At 37.3% G+C, this 18,198-nt stretch overlaps 1 protein-coding gene across 2 annotated transcripts in view; it reads left to right on the top strand.

Moving 5' to 3' along the window:
* The window catches only part of CNTN5 (contactin 5), a 1,452,729-nt gene that overhangs the window by 1,058,728 nt on the left and 375,803 nt on the right, over positions 1–18,198 (top strand). For both annotated transcript variants that reach the window (XM_002754648.7, XM_078339900.1), the window contains one exon: positions 7,266–7,368. In XM_002754648.7, the coding sequence (XP_002754694.4) occupies positions 7,266–7,368 (103 nt within the window). The remainder of the gene's footprint in view (positions 1–7,265; positions 7,369–18,198) is intronic.

Below are 18,198 nucleotides of genomic sequence, written 5' to 3'. Positions count from 1 at the left end.
AATTGTGTGCCTAGGGATTGCTCTTCTTGAGGAATATCTTTGTGGTGTTCTCTGTATTTCCTGGACTTGAGTGTTAGCCTGCCTTGTTAGGTTGGGGAAGTTCCCCTGGATAATATCCTGAAGAGTATTTTCCAGCTTGGATTCATTCTCTCCATCACATTCAGGTACACCTATCAAATGTAGATTAGGGCTTTTCAGAATCTCATATTTCTTGGAGGCTTTGTTCATTTCTTTTCACTCTTTTTTTCTCTAATCTTGCCTTCTCATTTTATTTTATTATGTCACTAAGTTAATCTTCAATCTGATATCCTTTCTTCTGCTTGGTTGATTTGGTTACTGAAACTTGTGTATGCTTCGCAAAGTTCTCGCGTTGTGTTTTTCAGCTCTTTCAAGTCATTTATATTGTTTTCTAAGCTGTTTATTCTCATCAGCATTTCATCAAACCCTTTTTCAAGGTGCTTAGTTTCTTTGCATTGGATTAGAACATATTCCTTTAGCTCAGAGAAGTTTGTTATTACCCAGTTTCTGAAGCCTGTTTCTGTCAATTCTTCTGACTCATTCTCCATCCAGCTTTGATCCCTAGCTGATGAGGAGTTGTGATCCAAGGAGGAGAGGTGTTATGGTTTTTCTCCTTTTTTCACTGCTTTCTTCCCATCTTTGTGGATTTATCTACCTGTGGTCTTTGTAGTTGGTGACTTTTGGATGGGGTCTGAGTGGACATCCTTTTTGTTGATGATGCAATTATTTCTTTCTGTTTTTTAGTTTTTCTTCTAACAGTCAGGCCCCTCTGCTGTAGTCCTGCTGGTGGTCCCCTCCAGACCCTTCTTGCCTGGGGATCACCTGTGGTAGTTGCAGAATAGTAAGGGTTTCTGCCAGTTTCTTCTTCTGTTATCTTTGTCGCAGAAGGATGCCTGCCAGATGTTGGCCTGAGCTCTCCTTTGTGAGGTGTCTCTTTGGATATATGTGGGTCAGGGAGCTGCTTGAGGAGACAGTCTGTTCCTTATAGGAGCTCAAGTGCTGAGCTGTGAACTCTGCTGTTTTGTTCAGAGCTGCTGGGCAGGTACATTTACGTCTGATGCAGTAGAACTCGTAACCACCTTTTTTCCCAGGTGCTCTGTCCTGTGAAGGTGGGGCTTCATTTATAAGATCCTAATATGCTGCTGCCCTTTTTCAGAGATGCCCTGCCTGGCAAGGAGGTAGCCTAATCACAGTCTGTCAGCAGAGTTGTTGCTGAACTGCTGTGGGCTCTGTCTGGCTGCTGTGTGAACTTCCTTGTGGTTTCATTTATAGAGGTATAGTTAGAACGGCCTTGGTAATGCCAGTCTGTTGCAGTAATGGTGGACTACCTGTGTAATGGCAGACTCCCTCAGTAATGGCACATTGCCTCAATAATTGCAGACTGCCTTGGTAGTTGTGGACTGCCTCAGTAATGGCAGACGTCCTTCCCCCCACAGAGCTGGACTGTCCTGGGTCCTGCTGCACTTGCTGTGAAACTCTCAATCTGGAGTGTTTCAGATTGCTGGTCTTTGTGGGGGTTAGACCTGCTGAGCCAGATCACCTGGCTTCCTGTTTCAGAACCCTTTTTTCAGTTGAACGAGTAGCTCTGTCTCCCAGGTGTTCCAGGTCCCAGTTCAAATGGCTGCCCAAATTTATGTTAGTTTTTGTGCAGAGACCTGCTATGCCAGCTGAAACAGCTATGCTGGAAGCTCATGGCACTTTTCACCCTGGGAATCTCCTGGTCTGTGGGTAGTAATTACTCATTTGAAATGTGGTGATCACTCACCCTCTGCATTGTTCTCACTAGGAACTGCACCCCAGAGCTGTTCCCATTCAGCCATCTTGGATCCACCCACTGAAGAATGTACATTCTGTGGATTTGAGGTGGAGAGTTCTATAGATGTCTATTAGGTCCTCTTGGTCCAGATCTGAGTTCCAGTCTTGGCTATCCTTGTTAATTTTCTGCATCATTGATCTGTGTAATATTGACAGTGGGGTGTTAAAGTCTCTCTCTATCATTGTGTGGGAATCTAACCCTTTTTGTAGGTTGTGAAGAACTCGCTTTATGTATCTGGGTGCTCCTGTGTTGGGTGCGTATATATTTAGAATAATTAGCTCTTCTTGTTGCATTGATTCTTTTACCATTATGTAATGCCTTTCTTTGTCGCTTTTGATCTTTGTTGGTTTAAAGTCCATTTTATCAGATACTAGGATTGCAACTTCTGCTTTTTTTTTTTTTGCTTTCCATTTGCTTGATAAATCTTCCTACAGCCCTTTATTTTGAGTCTGTGTGTGTCTTTTCACATGAGATGAGTCTCCTGAATACAGCACAAAGATGGGTCTTGACTTTTTATCAAATTATATAGTTTAGATATTAGCAACCTCTTGGTGCCTGAAGTGAGTCTTAATGCCTTGTGCCATAAGGGAAATTATTTGAGGAACAGCAGAAGGTTATGTATCGGTAAAATTACCACCCAAATACTACCAGAAGTACCTATCCTTTGGGCCATTTTAGCAATTATAGCAATACAAGAATGTCTTCTTTGCAATTCATAAATGTAATCTGGAAGAGAAGAGAGGCTATATGGATTTGACTTTTATTAGTCAATAGTATCAGTAACTTTTTGGCATTATTCAGAGGTAGATGTAGATTTTGAGGAGCCTAAAATGTTTTACAACCTTGATACCTTCCTTAATAAGAGGAATACTAAAGTATTAATATAAAAATGGTTTCTCCAAATAGTATTTTATTTATAAAGAGACAAGAAATCAAAATGAATTATTGGAGCTTTGGAGATTGATGTCCCTTTCTCCTAAGATATCTTTGCGCAATTTACTAGAAATAATTATATAGAAATGGTTTTCAAATTTGGCCTGACTTCCACTCCAACACTCTGTGACACTGAGTAAATGCCAGCACTCACAGGGACCCATGCATACAAGACGCTTAGGTTTAATAGGCATCATGATAAATCAAGTGTTATTGAATCATCAGATTAACAGTTAGAAAAGTAACAACACTACCAAGTCATTTTTAAGAATGGATAGGGAAATCAGAAATTAAGTTTGACAAATTATTCACAAGAGCAGTCATAGATAGCTTCTAAACATGCTGCCTGAAGTTTTCATATGGGGCTTCCAAATAAGAGCATTAAAGATAAACTTCACACCATTAAAAACATTCAGCTGAGTTTATAGGTACCAGCAGCAGACTACATCCTGCTATTCCTGTAGTATAGTAGAGACACTGCAGAAAAAAAATTGACACGAAGAGGAAATAAAAGAAATAAATTTGGTAAGTATAGTATGGGGAGGCATGGGGAAGTATTTAATAAGATAAAGAGAGAACAAACATTATTGAGAACAGAAGAAGTGCTTCAACATTTGGTTTGGGTGATGTAATAGTGCTAACTATTCAATTCACTTACTATTTATCAGGCTCTCGATATGCAGCAAATATGAGATTAAAAAGTAATCGAGGGAGTTAGCCTATTAGAGTAGGACATTATATTGATGATAATTTCCTTCTATGCCCTCGGTAAACAGATGAGCAAAAGGAAACCCAGACTTCTCTGACCTGTCAGAGATGGTGCAGACTAGCCACTTAGTGAAGCTATGTCTAGAAACCAGATCTCTGTAATAAAAACTTTAGTGACATTTTCTCTGCTTTGAACAAAAGTCCCACAAACAGCAAGATAATCTTTCTGTCTTATGTGAGCTTAAACATTTTTCCATCTAAACTTATCCATATGCTTTCTTCAAACTTATTTCAAGAGCTACAGACAAATAATAAACAAATATATAAAATGTTTTTCTCTCTAAAGGTATCCTTTTTTCCCTTTGTGTGTCCAGTATATATGACCTTCATATCTTACAGAATTTATCTTACTCTATTTGGGTTCCTTTTTTTTCCTCTTATTGCACATACATATGCAAAATAATTGTACAGAGAACTATATATGCACAAAGACCTATCAGTGCTCATATGGCCACAAACATAGACATCCCCAAACACATGCCCAGTCTTCTTAGAGAAGTATCTGTGCTAAATCATAGCTGTTCTCTGTGTGGTGCTTTACACATACAGGGATTATAAAAATTAATTTTAGGAGAAAATTTACTCCAAGGTTATCTAATGGCGCTGCCACCATAATCCACCAGACCTCAGCTATTGCATTGTTTTTTAATAGGTAAAAGCCCTGTCCAATCTCATGACTTCAACTGTTACCTCTAAATGACTGTGAATGTACATGTCTGTCCCCTGTCTAGAACTCATCCTGTGCTTCATTCTCTTATTTGTACTGTGTGATCAGATAGTTTCTCCTGAATATCTTGTAGGTACTTCAAACTCAATACTTCAAAATTGAAACTCATCAAATTTTCTACTTTAGCTGTGTTTTTTTTATTGACATTGCCCAATTTCCCAAGCTGTATATTATAGTGTTATTATTGACACTGCCCACACCCTTATTCCTATACCTCATGCCTGCCAAGTTTTGCCAATTCAGTTATTTCTTCCCCTTGCCCCATCTAGTGCCCTTTCTCTATTTTACTACTGTTATTAAAGCTTAGGCCTTCATTACTTCCAACCTGTATTACTGAAATAATGTAGTGGACTTATTTTTCTCTGCTCCAATTTCAATATACACATCTCAGCATGATGCTACTCCCCTATTCAAAATGACAATATCTCCAAGTTACTTATATATTTTAATCTAAATGTGTTATTCTGTTAATCAAGGTATTAAGGTTCTCTAGTTTTTGGATTCCATCTGTTTTTTGGTTCCATCCATATATTTCCAAATTTATCTAATATCACTTCCCTTCACATATCAAGATGTCAGAAAAACTGATATTCCTATTGCTGGTAAATAGTTTTTTATAGCTCCATTTAGTCTCTCCTATCTTTGTTCCACTTATCCAAATCCTCACTATTCTTATGATCTCCTTAACTGAGCATGTATTAGTTTGTTTCCACACTACTATAAAGAATACTTGAGACTGTGTAATTTATAAAGAAAAGAGACTTAATTGACTCACAGTTCTGCCTGGCTGGAAAGGCCTCAGGAAACTTACAATCATGGCAGAAGGCCTAGGGGAGGCAAGGCACATCTTACATGGCAGCAGGAGCATGGAAATCTGCCGCTTTTAAAATCATCAGATCTTGTGAGAACTCCCTCATTATCATGAGAACAGCATGGGGAAATCTGCCCCCATGATCAGTCACCTTCCACCAGGTCCCTCCTTTGACATGTAAGTATTACAATTTGATGAGATTTGGGTGGGAACACAGAGTGAAGCCATATCATTCCACTCCTGACCTCTCCCAAATCTCACATCCTTTTCATATTTCAAAACCAATCATGCGTTCTCAACAGTACCCAAAATGTTGAGTCATTCTAGCATTAATCCAAAAGTACAAGTCCAAAGTCTCATCTGAGACATGACAAGTTCCTTATACTTATCAGCCTGTAAAATCAAAAACAAGTTAATCACTTTCAAGATGCAGGCATTGGCTAAATGTTCCCATTCCAAATAGGAGAAATTGGCCAAAACAAAGGGACAACAAGGCCTATGCAAGTCTGAAGCCCAACAAGACACTCATTAAACCTTAAAGCTCCAAAATAGTCTCCTTGACTCCATGTTTTATATACAGGGCATGATGATGGAAGGTGTAGGCTCCCAAGGACTTGGGAAACTCTGCCCCTGGCTTTGCAGGGCACAGCCCTTGTAGCTGCTTTCATAGGCTGGTGTTGAGTGCCTACAACTTTTCCAGGTACTCAGTGCAAACTGCTGGTGGAGTTACCATTCTAGGGTCAGGAGGATGGTGGCCTTCTTCTCACATCTCTGCTAAACAGTACCCCAGTGGGGACACTCTGTGGGGGCTCCAACCTCACATTTCCCCTCTTCATTGCCCTTGTAGAGGTTCTCCATTAGGGCTCTTCCCCTGCAGCAGACTTCTGCCTGGACATCCAGGTGTTTCCATACATCCTTGAAATCTACAAGAAGGTTGCCAAACCTCGTCTCTTGTCTTCTGCACACTTTCAGGCCCAACACCACCTGAAATTTGTCACGGCTTGGGGCTTGCACCTCTGAAGCAATGGCCTGAGCTTTATATTGGTCTCTTTTAGCCGTGGCTGGTGTTGGAGCAGCTAGGACACAGGATGCCATGTCTCAAGGCTGCACAGAGAAGTGGGGCCCTAGGCTGGCCCATGAAACCATTTTTCCCTCCTATGTCTTCAGGCCTGTGATAAGAGGCACTGGCCTAAACATTTCTGAAATGCTGTGGAGACAGTTTCCCCATTGTCCTCACTATTAACATTCAGCTCTTTGTTATTTATGCAAATTCCTGCAGCCAGGTTAAATTTCTCTCCAGAAAATGGTTTTTTTCTTTACTGTCACATAAAAAGACTTCAGGAAACCTAAAATTATGATGAAGGTGGAGGAGAAGCAAGGCATATCTTACATGGTATAAGGAGAGATGAGAGGGAGAACAGGGCAACTTTTAAAACCATGAGATCATGTGAGAACTCCCTTGAGTTCAGCATGGGGGAAACCACCTCCCCGATCCAGTCCCCTCCTACCAGGTCTCTCTCTTGACACATGCAGATTACGATTTGAGATGTGATTTGGGTGAGGACACAGAGCCAAACCATATCAGTGTGTAATACTTAATACCTCATTCATGGCAATGATCACTTCTTATCTTTCATTACAGTAATTTGATAGATAGCTTTTCTCCCATACTTGAGTACAGAGCATGTTGTTTCTGTCTTTAAGAATATAGTTGCTGAGTGCTTGAGAGCAAAAGTGATTAATCTTTTGTTACTCCCACAATTTTTAGCAAATGCTTTGCATATTACAGATATTCAGTAAATAATTGACTTCATAAATTAATATTAATTTGGCAATGATAATGAAATTTTGATACCTTTTCTTAAAAAATAAACACATTATTTAAAATGGAAAACGTTTATAGTTTTTTTTTTAGAACAATTAGTAGCTGTACTACTGGTGTTGATTAGCACTTGATAATTATTACTTTAAATAATATTGAACATGTAATCTAGTCCTCAAGGGAAGACTAGAATTTCATCAAAATGATTGAGCCTAAGTGTACTACCTATTTCAATACATCAAAAAATTTGATAGTCATCAAACAGTCATTAACAACCAAACCACAGTGGTTTTCAATGTAACATCTCTAGGATAAAAAGTAAAAATTGTAACATTCATTTGATGCTTAAATACTGTTCTGTCTTTCCAAGGTGTGATGGGAGAATATGAGCCGAAAATTGAGGTCCATTTTCCTTTCACGGTTACAGCTGCCAAAGGAACAACTGTTAAGATGGAATGCTTTGCACTTGGCAAGTGAGTACCTGTTCTTCCATAATTAAACACAATTGTTTATTAAAATGTGACATACCTAATTTTTGAATCACTTATCTTGCTAGGTGTCATTTCCCCAGATGCTCCATGGTGTCTATTTATTTTTATAAAGAAGGTCAAATGGGAATTGATGCAGTAATCAATTATGATTATCTTCTAGTCATTTCTACTGGACAGCAATTTTTATAACTTTACTATTTTAACATAAAGAAAACTTCTCTAAATGAATAAAAAGCTTTACATCTTTACCTACATATCTTAAAATTTAAGTGCCATCTTTAAGTTTCATTCAGTCACTATGTAAATAAAAAGGATAGAAAGGCAAAGTACTTTCTGCTCCTCATGCATAGGATGTAGATTCTGATAAGACATAATAAGACAGCAGATAAAAATCATAAGGATAAGTTACATAGTGATCCTAAGTATTACTTTAGTATTTCCTGAAGTCATAACTTAATAGCACCAGCTGTCAATATGTACAACACATAATCATTTCCCAAATCAGAGAGAGATATTTTATATCACACCCTAATGCTTGCCATCCTTAATGATTCTATTTCTGAGGGTTTACAGCCCAGGATATATAGTCACTTGTCAATGATGTTTGCAGTATGGGTGTTGAGATCAGAGGCAAAAGTGGAATTTTGATTATATTTGATTATCATATTAAGATTTATTTTAAACAGAGTGTTGTTTATTTTAGGATGATAAGACCTCAGGGCCCTTTCTAGACTCTATAATTATAATTTGCATGAATGCATCTCTATCAGAGTTACTAATTATTTAACTTCAGTTGCAGTGAGCAAACTCCCACAATATAACTATAAAGTACTTGGAGATAAAGCCAGCTACACAAGTGTGCTTAAATTGGTTTAGTCTGTGGGTGATGAAAATATTAGTAAAGGTGAAAAAAATCAGCTAATTAATGGAGATTTAAGGAATGAACATAGTAAACACCATGTGTTTTAATATCAAGAATTAAAATAAGACGTGTCCTGTTCTACTTAAATCTAAATAGAAGCAATGTCATAGTAGACTATAAACAAAATGAATTGTTATGTGATCCATCTTTTAAGGAAAAGACAGCCATAAGTAGAAATAAATTTCAAAAATTAAAATGTAGCTAGGAGGTATTTCGGCAGATATCTGAGGAAGCCTTCTAAATCTAAAGGTATTAGTTAAGTGCAATAAGAGTGAATAATAGTTAAAAGTCTTGTTTGTCACGATTTGCTGTTGTGTGTCAAGTAGGTCTAAAAATGTTCCAAGTAAGAAGTTCAATTCTGATAAATGCAAAACTAATATATTCTGGCTTGAAGACAAGGGTTTTAGTGTATCCTGTGGTTAAATAATTCTTAAATGCCAGAATTTATACTAAGGCTACAAAAAAGGGGAGGTCATATTGTAAAACAAATTAGAAACTAGACTTATAGGAAAAAAACAATATAAGTATCTCCCCAGGCAAGTTTATTTAATAAGTTAGATCTGGTTGCCTTTGGAAGCCTTGAAATATGCTTAGTAAATTGATGCTTAAAGTCTCTTTCATTCTAGGTAAGACCCAACAGTCAAATACCTAAATCACTTATGTTCTTTCAATAGTTTATTTTCTTCAACCTCTCTACTCCCTCTTTGCTACTCAACTCCCAAAAGTAAATAAATAAAAGGGAGTGTAAGGAAGACTGCTTCAGTCAAGAAGGTCTCTCTTTATCAATTGATATCCTTTCTAAGAAAAGTCACAATTATGAAAAAAATGTTATGAAGAGAACTATCTCTACCTAAAGACCAACCTGCCACCCTCATGAAAATAAATAAATCAAAGAAATAACAACTTTGCGTGTGATCATCCCTTTATAGCGTATTATCTAGTGATGTGGCTCACTGTTTTGTTCCAACATCATCACAGCAAACTGCAAATTAATGATAGAGCATCTGCTTAGCTCCCACAGCTCACCTGAGCTGCTTCTCATTTTAATGATCACATGGTGCTTTGGTGAGGCTTTGTCTGCTGCCAGAATATAGTATTTGCCACTGGATATTGTCAGGATCTTACCACTCATGCTGTTTTTCCCCTCAGCGTGTCCTAACCAAACGTTTCCTATAGAGTGTTATGACCAAATTCTGGAATGGAGCATGTCAAGGTTTTTTGTTTGTTTGTTTTTTTGTTTTGTTTTTGTCTTGTGGCCTGTGCACTAGCATTTCTTACACTGGGATTTCTCTCCCCCTGGTCTTTCCATGGGTGCTTTAATTTATCCTCTGGCTTCAATTTTAATATTACTCCCTAAAGAGGCCATATATGACCACCTCCTCTAACTCACAGCCACTATTCTCTATATACTTTTTTATCTCTTTTTCATAATCCTTAACACAATTTTAAATTTTTACATAAGTGTTTCTCCACTTAAAAAGGTTTATCTGTGTTAGGATTCCAGATGTAAACAGGATCCAACCCAGGTGTTTCAAAAGAGTTTAGGAAAGTGATGAGCTGAAGATGTGGGGGCAGGTTAAGAACAGGAAGAGAAACCAAGGCATGTATAAACCCCTGATAGCAATAACTCATTGTCACCTGTAATCCTGAAGGACCAAGTGGGAGGAGACAGTGTTTCCAGAACGAGGGAAGACTGGAGACACTGAGTGGGGATCAACCAGTGGGAGCTGTAGTTACTGTTGCTGTGAAGAGACACAGCCATTACTTAAGAACACAGCAGAAAAAAGGATTAGGAAATTTGTATCCTGACTTAATTCTCCTTCTTCCTTCTAATCTCCTCCGGTGGCTCTCATGGCTGAAGTCAAACAGAAGCCTTTGTGCAAGCCTGGGTGTGTAATTGTCAATACACAAGGCAAGGCAGAGGGTCTGCAGGGAACAGGAGGGTAACAGGCAAGGGAGGAAAACAGAATAGCCAGCGCTTTCCCCACTATTAAGATTTCATCACCAAGACGTGAGGAATCATGACCATACTCTTCACTTATGTATTCCTAGTGCCTACCAGAGCACCTGGCACATGGCATTCAGATAATATATGTTGAAGGAATGAGTGAACTCAAATACTTCATCTACTTAATCCAATCAACTCCATATTATTAACAGATCATTAAAAAAATAATAAGTTATTTATGGATCATCCTCCTCTCCCCCCTCAAATACATCATACATATTTTACACCTCTATCTCCTGCCCTCTCATCTTCTCTTATTTGTATCCAAAATTACATTACCACACTTGCCTCCAGCTTTTCTTGCCAATTCTTGCCTTACTCTATCAATTAGATTTGTTATCTTAGAGCTACAATACTCCACCTCTCTATTTTTGTGGTAAGAACACTTCTCATGACATATACCTTCTTAATAAACTTTTAAGTGCACAATACGGTATTGCTGACTATAGGCACAAGGTTGGAAGCAGCGAATCTTTAGAACTTATTTATTTTGTATAAATGAAATTTTATTTTTATTTTATTCTTAAAGCATATTTTCATGTCCAAGTTATAGTTACTGCTTAACCCAACAACCCCAAAAACCTCTTTTGATCTTCTGCCTTGTAAGAAGGGTTTGTTTGTTGTCTTTTTTGAGAATAAAGATGGGAGAGATTTATCATATCTATAGAAGCTAGGGAAAAGGACGGAGTGAAAAATATTTATATATCACAAAATATAGCATTTTATATAATAATGGCTTGAGGGACAAACAAAGAAGATCATAAGTACAAACTTTTGCTATTTTCAACTTTACCTCCTCCCAGCCTTAGTGGATTAATGCACATTTTCTAACAAAAATTATGATTTTTATCATGTTATTCATTGAACCAAATAGGTTCCTAGATATGCAGTCATTCCTTGGAGATATCTGGGGTTCACTTCCAGATGCCACAATAAAACAAAGTTCACAATGAAGAAAGTCACATACATTTTTTTGGTTTCCCAGAGCACATAAAAGTTATGTGCACACAATACTATATTTTATTTAAGTAGGCAATAGCATTTACATACTTACCTTATATCCATACAATGATTTACATACCTTGATTTTGAAATATTTTATTGCTAAAAATTGTTAATGCTGATGTGAGCCTTCAGCAAATTATCATCTCTTTGCTGATGGCTGATGCTATTGACTGATAAGGGTGGTGGCTAAAGGTTGGGTGGCTGTGGCACATTTTTAAAAGAAGACAACAATAAGGTTGCCACATTGATTTACTCTGTAGCTTGTTATGCTGCTTGATAGCATTTTACCCACAGTTAAACTTCTTTCAAAATTGGAGTCAGTCATCTCTAACCCTGACACCACTTTGTCAGCTGAGTAAATGTAATGTTCCAGATCCTTTCTTGTCATTTCAACAGTGTTCACAGCATCTTTTCCAGGAGTGCACTCCATCTCAAGAAACCCCTTTCTTTGCTCATTCATAAAAAGTAACTCTTTGTTCATTCAGTTTTTACCATGAGATTGCAGCTATTCAGTTACATCTTCCTGTTCCACTGCTAGTTCTAGTTATCCTGCTGTTTTATCACATCTGCAATTACTTCCCCTACTAAAGTTTGAATACCTCCAAGTTACCCATAAGGGTTAGAACCACTTCTTGCAAATTCCTGTTATTTTGGCCTTCCATGAATCGCAACTGTTCTTAATGGCATATAGAATGGTAAACCCTCTCTAGAAGGTTTTCAATTTACTTTGCTCATATCTTTCAGTGAAATAATTACCTGTGGAAACTGTAGCCTTATGAAACATATTTCTTGAATCATTGGATTAGAAGGTTGAAAATTACTTCTTCATCCATAGGCTATAAAACTGATTTTGTGTTAGCAGACATGAAGACAGCATTAATCTCTTTGTACATCTGTATCAGAGCTCTTGGGTAATGAGGTGCGTTGTCAATGGACAGTAGTATTTTGAAAGGAATCTTATTTCTGAGCAGTAAGTCTCAAGACTGGGCTTAAAATATTTAGTAAACCATGCTGTAAACATTCACTGTCACCAGGCTTTGTTGTTCTATTTCAAGAACACAGAGTAGATTTAACATAATTCTTAAGGTCCCTTTTGTTTTCAAATTGGTAAATGAGGACTGATTTCAGCTTAAGTCACCAGCTGCATTAGCCCCTAACAAGAAAGTTAGCCTGTTCTTTGAAGTTTTGAAACCAGACGTTGACTTGTTTTTAACTATGAAAGTCCTAGGTTGCATCTTCTTTCAAAATAAGGATGTTTTGTCTACATTAAAAATCTGTTGTTTAGTGTAGCCATTTTCATTAATTATCTCACCAAGAGTTTCTGAAAAACTAGCTGAAGTTTTCACATCAGCACTTGCTGCTTTACCTTCCACTTTAATGTTATAAAGATAGCTTCTTTCCTTAAACCTTATAAACCAGCCTATGCTAGGTTCAAGCTTTACTTCTGCAGCATCCTCACCTCTGTCAGCCTTCATAAAATTGAAGATAGTTAAGGCCTTTCTGTGATTTAGGTTTTGGCCTAAGGGAGTGTTGTGGCTGGTTTGATCTTCTAACCTGACCATTACAACTTTTTCCCTATCAGCAATAAGCCTGTTTTGCTTTCTTATCACTTCTGTCTACACTGGGGTAGCACTTTTAATTTCCTCCAAAAACTAGTTTTATTGTGTGTTTTTTTTTTTCTTTTCTTTTTTTTTTTTTTTTGCATTCACAACTCAGCTAACTGGAGCAGAGGCCTAGCTTTTAGCCTCTCTTGGGTTTTGACATGCCTTCCTCACTAAGCTTAATTTCTAGCCTTTGATTTAAACTAACAGATGTGCAACTCTTCCTTTCACTTGAACACTTAGAGACCATTGTAGGGTTATTAATTGGCCGAATTTTAATATTACTTTGTCTCAGGGAATAGGAAATCCCAAAGAGAGGGAAGGAGATGAGGGAGTTGCTGGTTGATAGAACAGTCAGAACACGTACATTTATTGATTAAGTTTGCTGTCTTCTATGGACATAGTTCATGGAGATTCAAAAGAGTTACAATAAAAACATCAAAATATGGCTAATCACAGATTATTATAACATACATTAAAAATAATTGAGATACTGCAAGAATTTCCAAAATGGGACACAGTGATACAAAGGGAATGCAGGCTGTTAGAAAAATTGTGCCAGTAGATTTGTTTGACACAGCATTGCCACAGACCTTTAATTTGTGAAAAACACAATGTCTGTCAAGCATAATAAAGTGAAATGGAATAAAATAATGTGTGCCAGTACCTTCTTTCTTAAGGCAAAATAATTCACTCATTAATTCAGAGGTGTCAAAATGTAAGGGTTGGGTTTTATGTAGCTTATTTCATAAATGCAGAAGTCTAAAGTGTCTCGAAGAAACTAGAACCAAAGGCAGGTCTGTAAGCTCTGAGATCCAACTATGTTCTAGGCACTGTCACATCTTCCAGGATTTCCATAGTCTCTGTTCTCAAAGTAACTGCATTCTGTCTTCAAAGACTTTGCTTAATGTAGTGTTACACCTTGAGTCCAGTCTTAATCGTTGTGTAAACACCCGCTATGCACCTTAACCAAGCTATCCTCTGACAGTCAACCTTTATCTCTGCAGAGATTTACTACCTACCTTTTGGTTCCAAGTTTAAACTAAGACTCAACAACCTAACAGCACATTTTCTTCTTTTGAACTGTCTTTGGCCCTTGATGTGATCTCATGATCCTTTGATAAACCAAACTAGGAAATTTCTTTGATTCTTAAAGAATCATACATGCAAACCATGTTATAATACGGGTTCATTTTGATTTATTTCTCTGGGAAGTACATTTACCTTTTTATGATCTGTCCCTAATGGTGTTCACCTTTTGTTACTTAGAAGATGCACAGTAGTGCAGCTATAATGCACAGATAATTTTTCAATATATAAGCTTATATCTTTCCTGTATTCTTTAAGAAAAAGGAAAACACATAATTGTAGGTTATCCAATTTACTGTATTTTGATATCACCCAAATTTCCCAAGCTGCATGATTTGAAGTTAAGTAAAAAGTCTAATACAATGCTATAAGCTGAAAGCTTTCTTCTAAAGAAACCTCTACTTAAATCTGAATTTAGCAAAAATTCAGATTTTTCTCTAGAGGCTGCAGGAGCAGAACACAACAAGAGTATACTAGTTTATTCCCAGAAATAGCTGTTAAAATATAATTTCACAGTATTGAGTGTAGAACTTACAAAGGGACTGTGACATGCTACATCATGCTATACTTTCTGTAAAGGTATTTCCCCTGAAAAATGGGAAATGTTTCAAGAGGGTCCATAGGGAGACAAAGGTATATAACGTCTTGGGTAACTCAGCAGTGCGTAAAACAATGGAGGGGGATTAATTAGTTGGAAATAAAAACTAGTTTAGACATATGGAAGGTTATTATCAAGAGATTGCTCACAGGTTGTTCTCTAGTTTTAACAAGGCAGGGAGGGAGTGAAATTCCAACAGTATGTGATTAAACTAGAAGAATTACATTGGGTGTAATGTAGAAGTTTGTGACAAAATGAATTGTTACAGGGAATCTGGTTTATCAGGAGACAGTAGAAGCTCTTTTACTGCACTGCTGTAAGAATATAATAATGCTTATTTGTCTTCTAATTATTTAAATATAATGTTCTCTGAAAGAAGAACAATAATATGGGTTAGGATTGAAAATGAAAATTTAAATATTTTCTATTGCAGGCTGCCCATCCACAAATTATCAGGCTGAATATTAAGAATTGAAGGATAGAATCAGGCAGACCCTATTAGTTGTCTTCTGGCCATGACATTATTACATAACATTTCAAACTGGTTGGTGGCATATCCAGGAAGTAGAAATGATGAAGGTTGACTTTTCTTGCTCAGCATTCAAGCTAGAGACCTTAGTGAAAAGGTGGTTATCATATTTCCTAGGTCAGCTTTTAAACACTGGGCACAATACTCTTGAAAGGGATTGAGAGATAAGGGGTTAGGGGACAGTGCAAGAAAGGAATCTGTTAGGGCCCTAATAAATATTTCATTTTGGTGGTTCTTTCTAAATGCAGTATATAATTAAACACTGGTGATGTTTTCAACTGGGTGTGCTCAGTGTTTAAGTCCAGCCCATGTAAGTCGTTAACTAAGTAACACAGGCTAAAAATGAGAACTTGAAATTATGGGGAGTCAGTAACTACATAAAGCAGCTACCATCTCTAGAGGTGTAAAGCAGCTACCGTCTCTAAAGGTGACAGGGGAAAAAAAGAATTAAAATTAATAAAACTTAGAACCTCAGAGGTACCCCTAGGACCAAGAATTCTGAGGAATTGCTGAAGTGAGACACAATGAAAGTGTTGGGAAGAAACTCAAACTTTATTATACTGCTGCTAAGGGAATGATGCCCTGCTGAGGTGCCATTCAGGGGCTTTCAATCTGACAGGAAGCCCCTGGGAAACCCACAGGAAATCAACAAGGAGAGTGTTCCTTCTGGCTTCTTCAGCTGTGCATTCTCCCTACAGTGCGTCCTCCTGGCAGTGCAGAAATGTGGTTTTCAGAACCCTTGCCATAGTGCCACAAAGCCTGGTAGAGGATGGAGCTGAGAGGTGGTTATTTAAAAACTAGCACCAGTTCCACTTTACATTTTCAAACCCTTCTTTTAATCAACCGCACCTCTTACTATTCCTCAGCCATACTAACTTTTTCACATCTGTGGCTCTGCACACAGTTTCCTTGGTCTAATATACCCTGCTACACAGTCTATACAGTAAGGCTTTGGTCAGATGCCCTCCTCCATTAAATCCTCCCTGCTTTTCTTGACTTCCAGTCTCTTACCTTTTTCACTGTGACCACCTACATTTCACTATTTAGCCTGCCCCACTGAAACAGCTGTAAATATCTGTCTTGTTTAGGGTGCTGAGTTTTTGGTTCCCTAGAACATTGTTAGATGCAGCAGGGGCTGAATATATACACTGAATTGAATTCAGGTCTGAGAAATGTGGTTGATCTTTCATAACAGGAGATGTGTTTGAAATGTCCTTTGGTTTGGCCAGACAGATGTATCCAGATTCTCTTCACAGGTTTTGGCCTGGAAAATTCTTACCACATTTACATTAGTTATAGTTTACTGGCAGGTTTCATTTCATCATGTGACCTTTTACAGACCCCAGAAAACATCACTAGATACGGTAACTAGCCTCCAATAAAAAAGAAATAAAATCTGGTCACTGATGCTTAAATGATCCAATACACAAGGGCAAACAGGGTTACTCTGTAATAAAAAAAAAAGCCATATGCTATAAAGCAACATCAGTTTATCTGTAATGACAGCCCTGCAAGCTAATAGTGTCACAGGCAGAATTTCTCTTTATTTCTCCTTTTTTAAAATTTTACATGTTTCTTATCTTGCTTTTGCAGCCTTTAACACACAATCAGATCAGCTGTGCTCAAAAGGCCTTGAACCTGTTACTGTAATAATTATGTGAATGACCTTTCCAAACATGTGAAATCTGCTGGTAAGGTGGGAGGAAAGAACACATTCAATTTCCTGCCCTTTTTTGTTCCTGCTTATCTCTCTTTCAGATACTATTTACAAATTGTCTTTTGTTACACTACATCAAATGCCTATTAGGGAATCAGGATATTAAGTATTTTTTCTCTTTTTTTATGTTTATTGCAAATAAAAAGGCAGCAGTTACCAATTTATGAAGTTATTTTTGCCATAGTTTATGTTTTCCTTTCCTCACCCCTTAGCTAAGCTGTCTCAAATGACTGCTCTTGTGTGTCCCATTGTAACTGTGAGAATGACAAATATTCCTCTGAGACTTCCCACAGTGTGGAACTGGCAAATATTCCTGAAAGAACCTGCTCTTTAGTTACAGATTGATAATTTATTAATACTGTTTATTTGAAACTGCCAGTCACTAAGGGCTGTAGGAATTAAAATGAATTGGAGTTATGTGGTATTTGTCTATGAAACTAAAATCAAATTACTTAATCATTAGGTTGACAAAGGATCTGGGATAGGAGTCAGTCTCTGGGTATAGGAATCAATAAATGTTTAGACCTCACAGGAAAGTGGTGCATTACAGAATCAAGAAGGTTGCCATCATGAACTATTGCTTACTTTAGTATGGTTGAGACGAAGGACACATCCTCATTTCATATGGTACCCAGAGGTGATGGATTCTCAAAGAACTTTAAAGATTACATAACACAACATCAATTTGTAGATGGAAAACTGAGACTTCTCAAGGAATGTCTAGACATGTGGATGTACCATTAAGGCTAATATTTTGATAAATCTTCCTTCGATGTTCTTTACATATTTAACATTCTTTCATAGGGCAAACTATGGAAGGAGATGTTTTATTTACTTCATGCTTTTACACTCAGAGGCATTGTCTATTTTCAGGGAAACAGGATCAATTTACTATTCACATTTAGAGTCAAAATTAACCGGCATCATATTTCCAGCTTTTTGGGGTCTGCCCTAGAACCAGTTAACCCCTGCCTCAGGAGAGAAACTATATACATGTGCAAGGCCAAACAGCTAAAAAGTGTGGCCTATAGAGGCAGAGCAAGATCTCCTGATGTTAATTAATAGTATTTTCAATTTACCATTTTTCAGTTGCTAAAAGTAATTTTTACTTTGTCACAGCAAACATTATATTCTCAATGCACTTATGTTTCTTAATGAGTTAGAATTGGAAATCTTGATAGGCAAGACAAGTCAACAAGAGCAGGGAGGTAAAGATAATCCCCAAATAATAAGATTTTTACTTGGATTAGTTTAGACTCATTCAGCATCTTTCTTTCAGGTAAATCTCCCAGGAATTTCCATGGAAAAGTTGCTTCCACTGGTTGATCGTAAGATCAGCAACT

Source organism: Callithrix jacchus, chromosome 10 (assembly GCF_049354715.1).
Source record: "Callithrix jacchus isolate 240 chromosome 10, calJac240_pri, whole genome shotgun sequence".
NCBI lineage: Eukaryota > Metazoa > Chordata > Mammalia > Primates > Cebidae > Callithrix > Callithrix jacchus.
The sequence above is the reverse complement of the archived record's forward strand: the minus strand, read 5'-3'. Positions and strand labels throughout refer to the sequence as shown.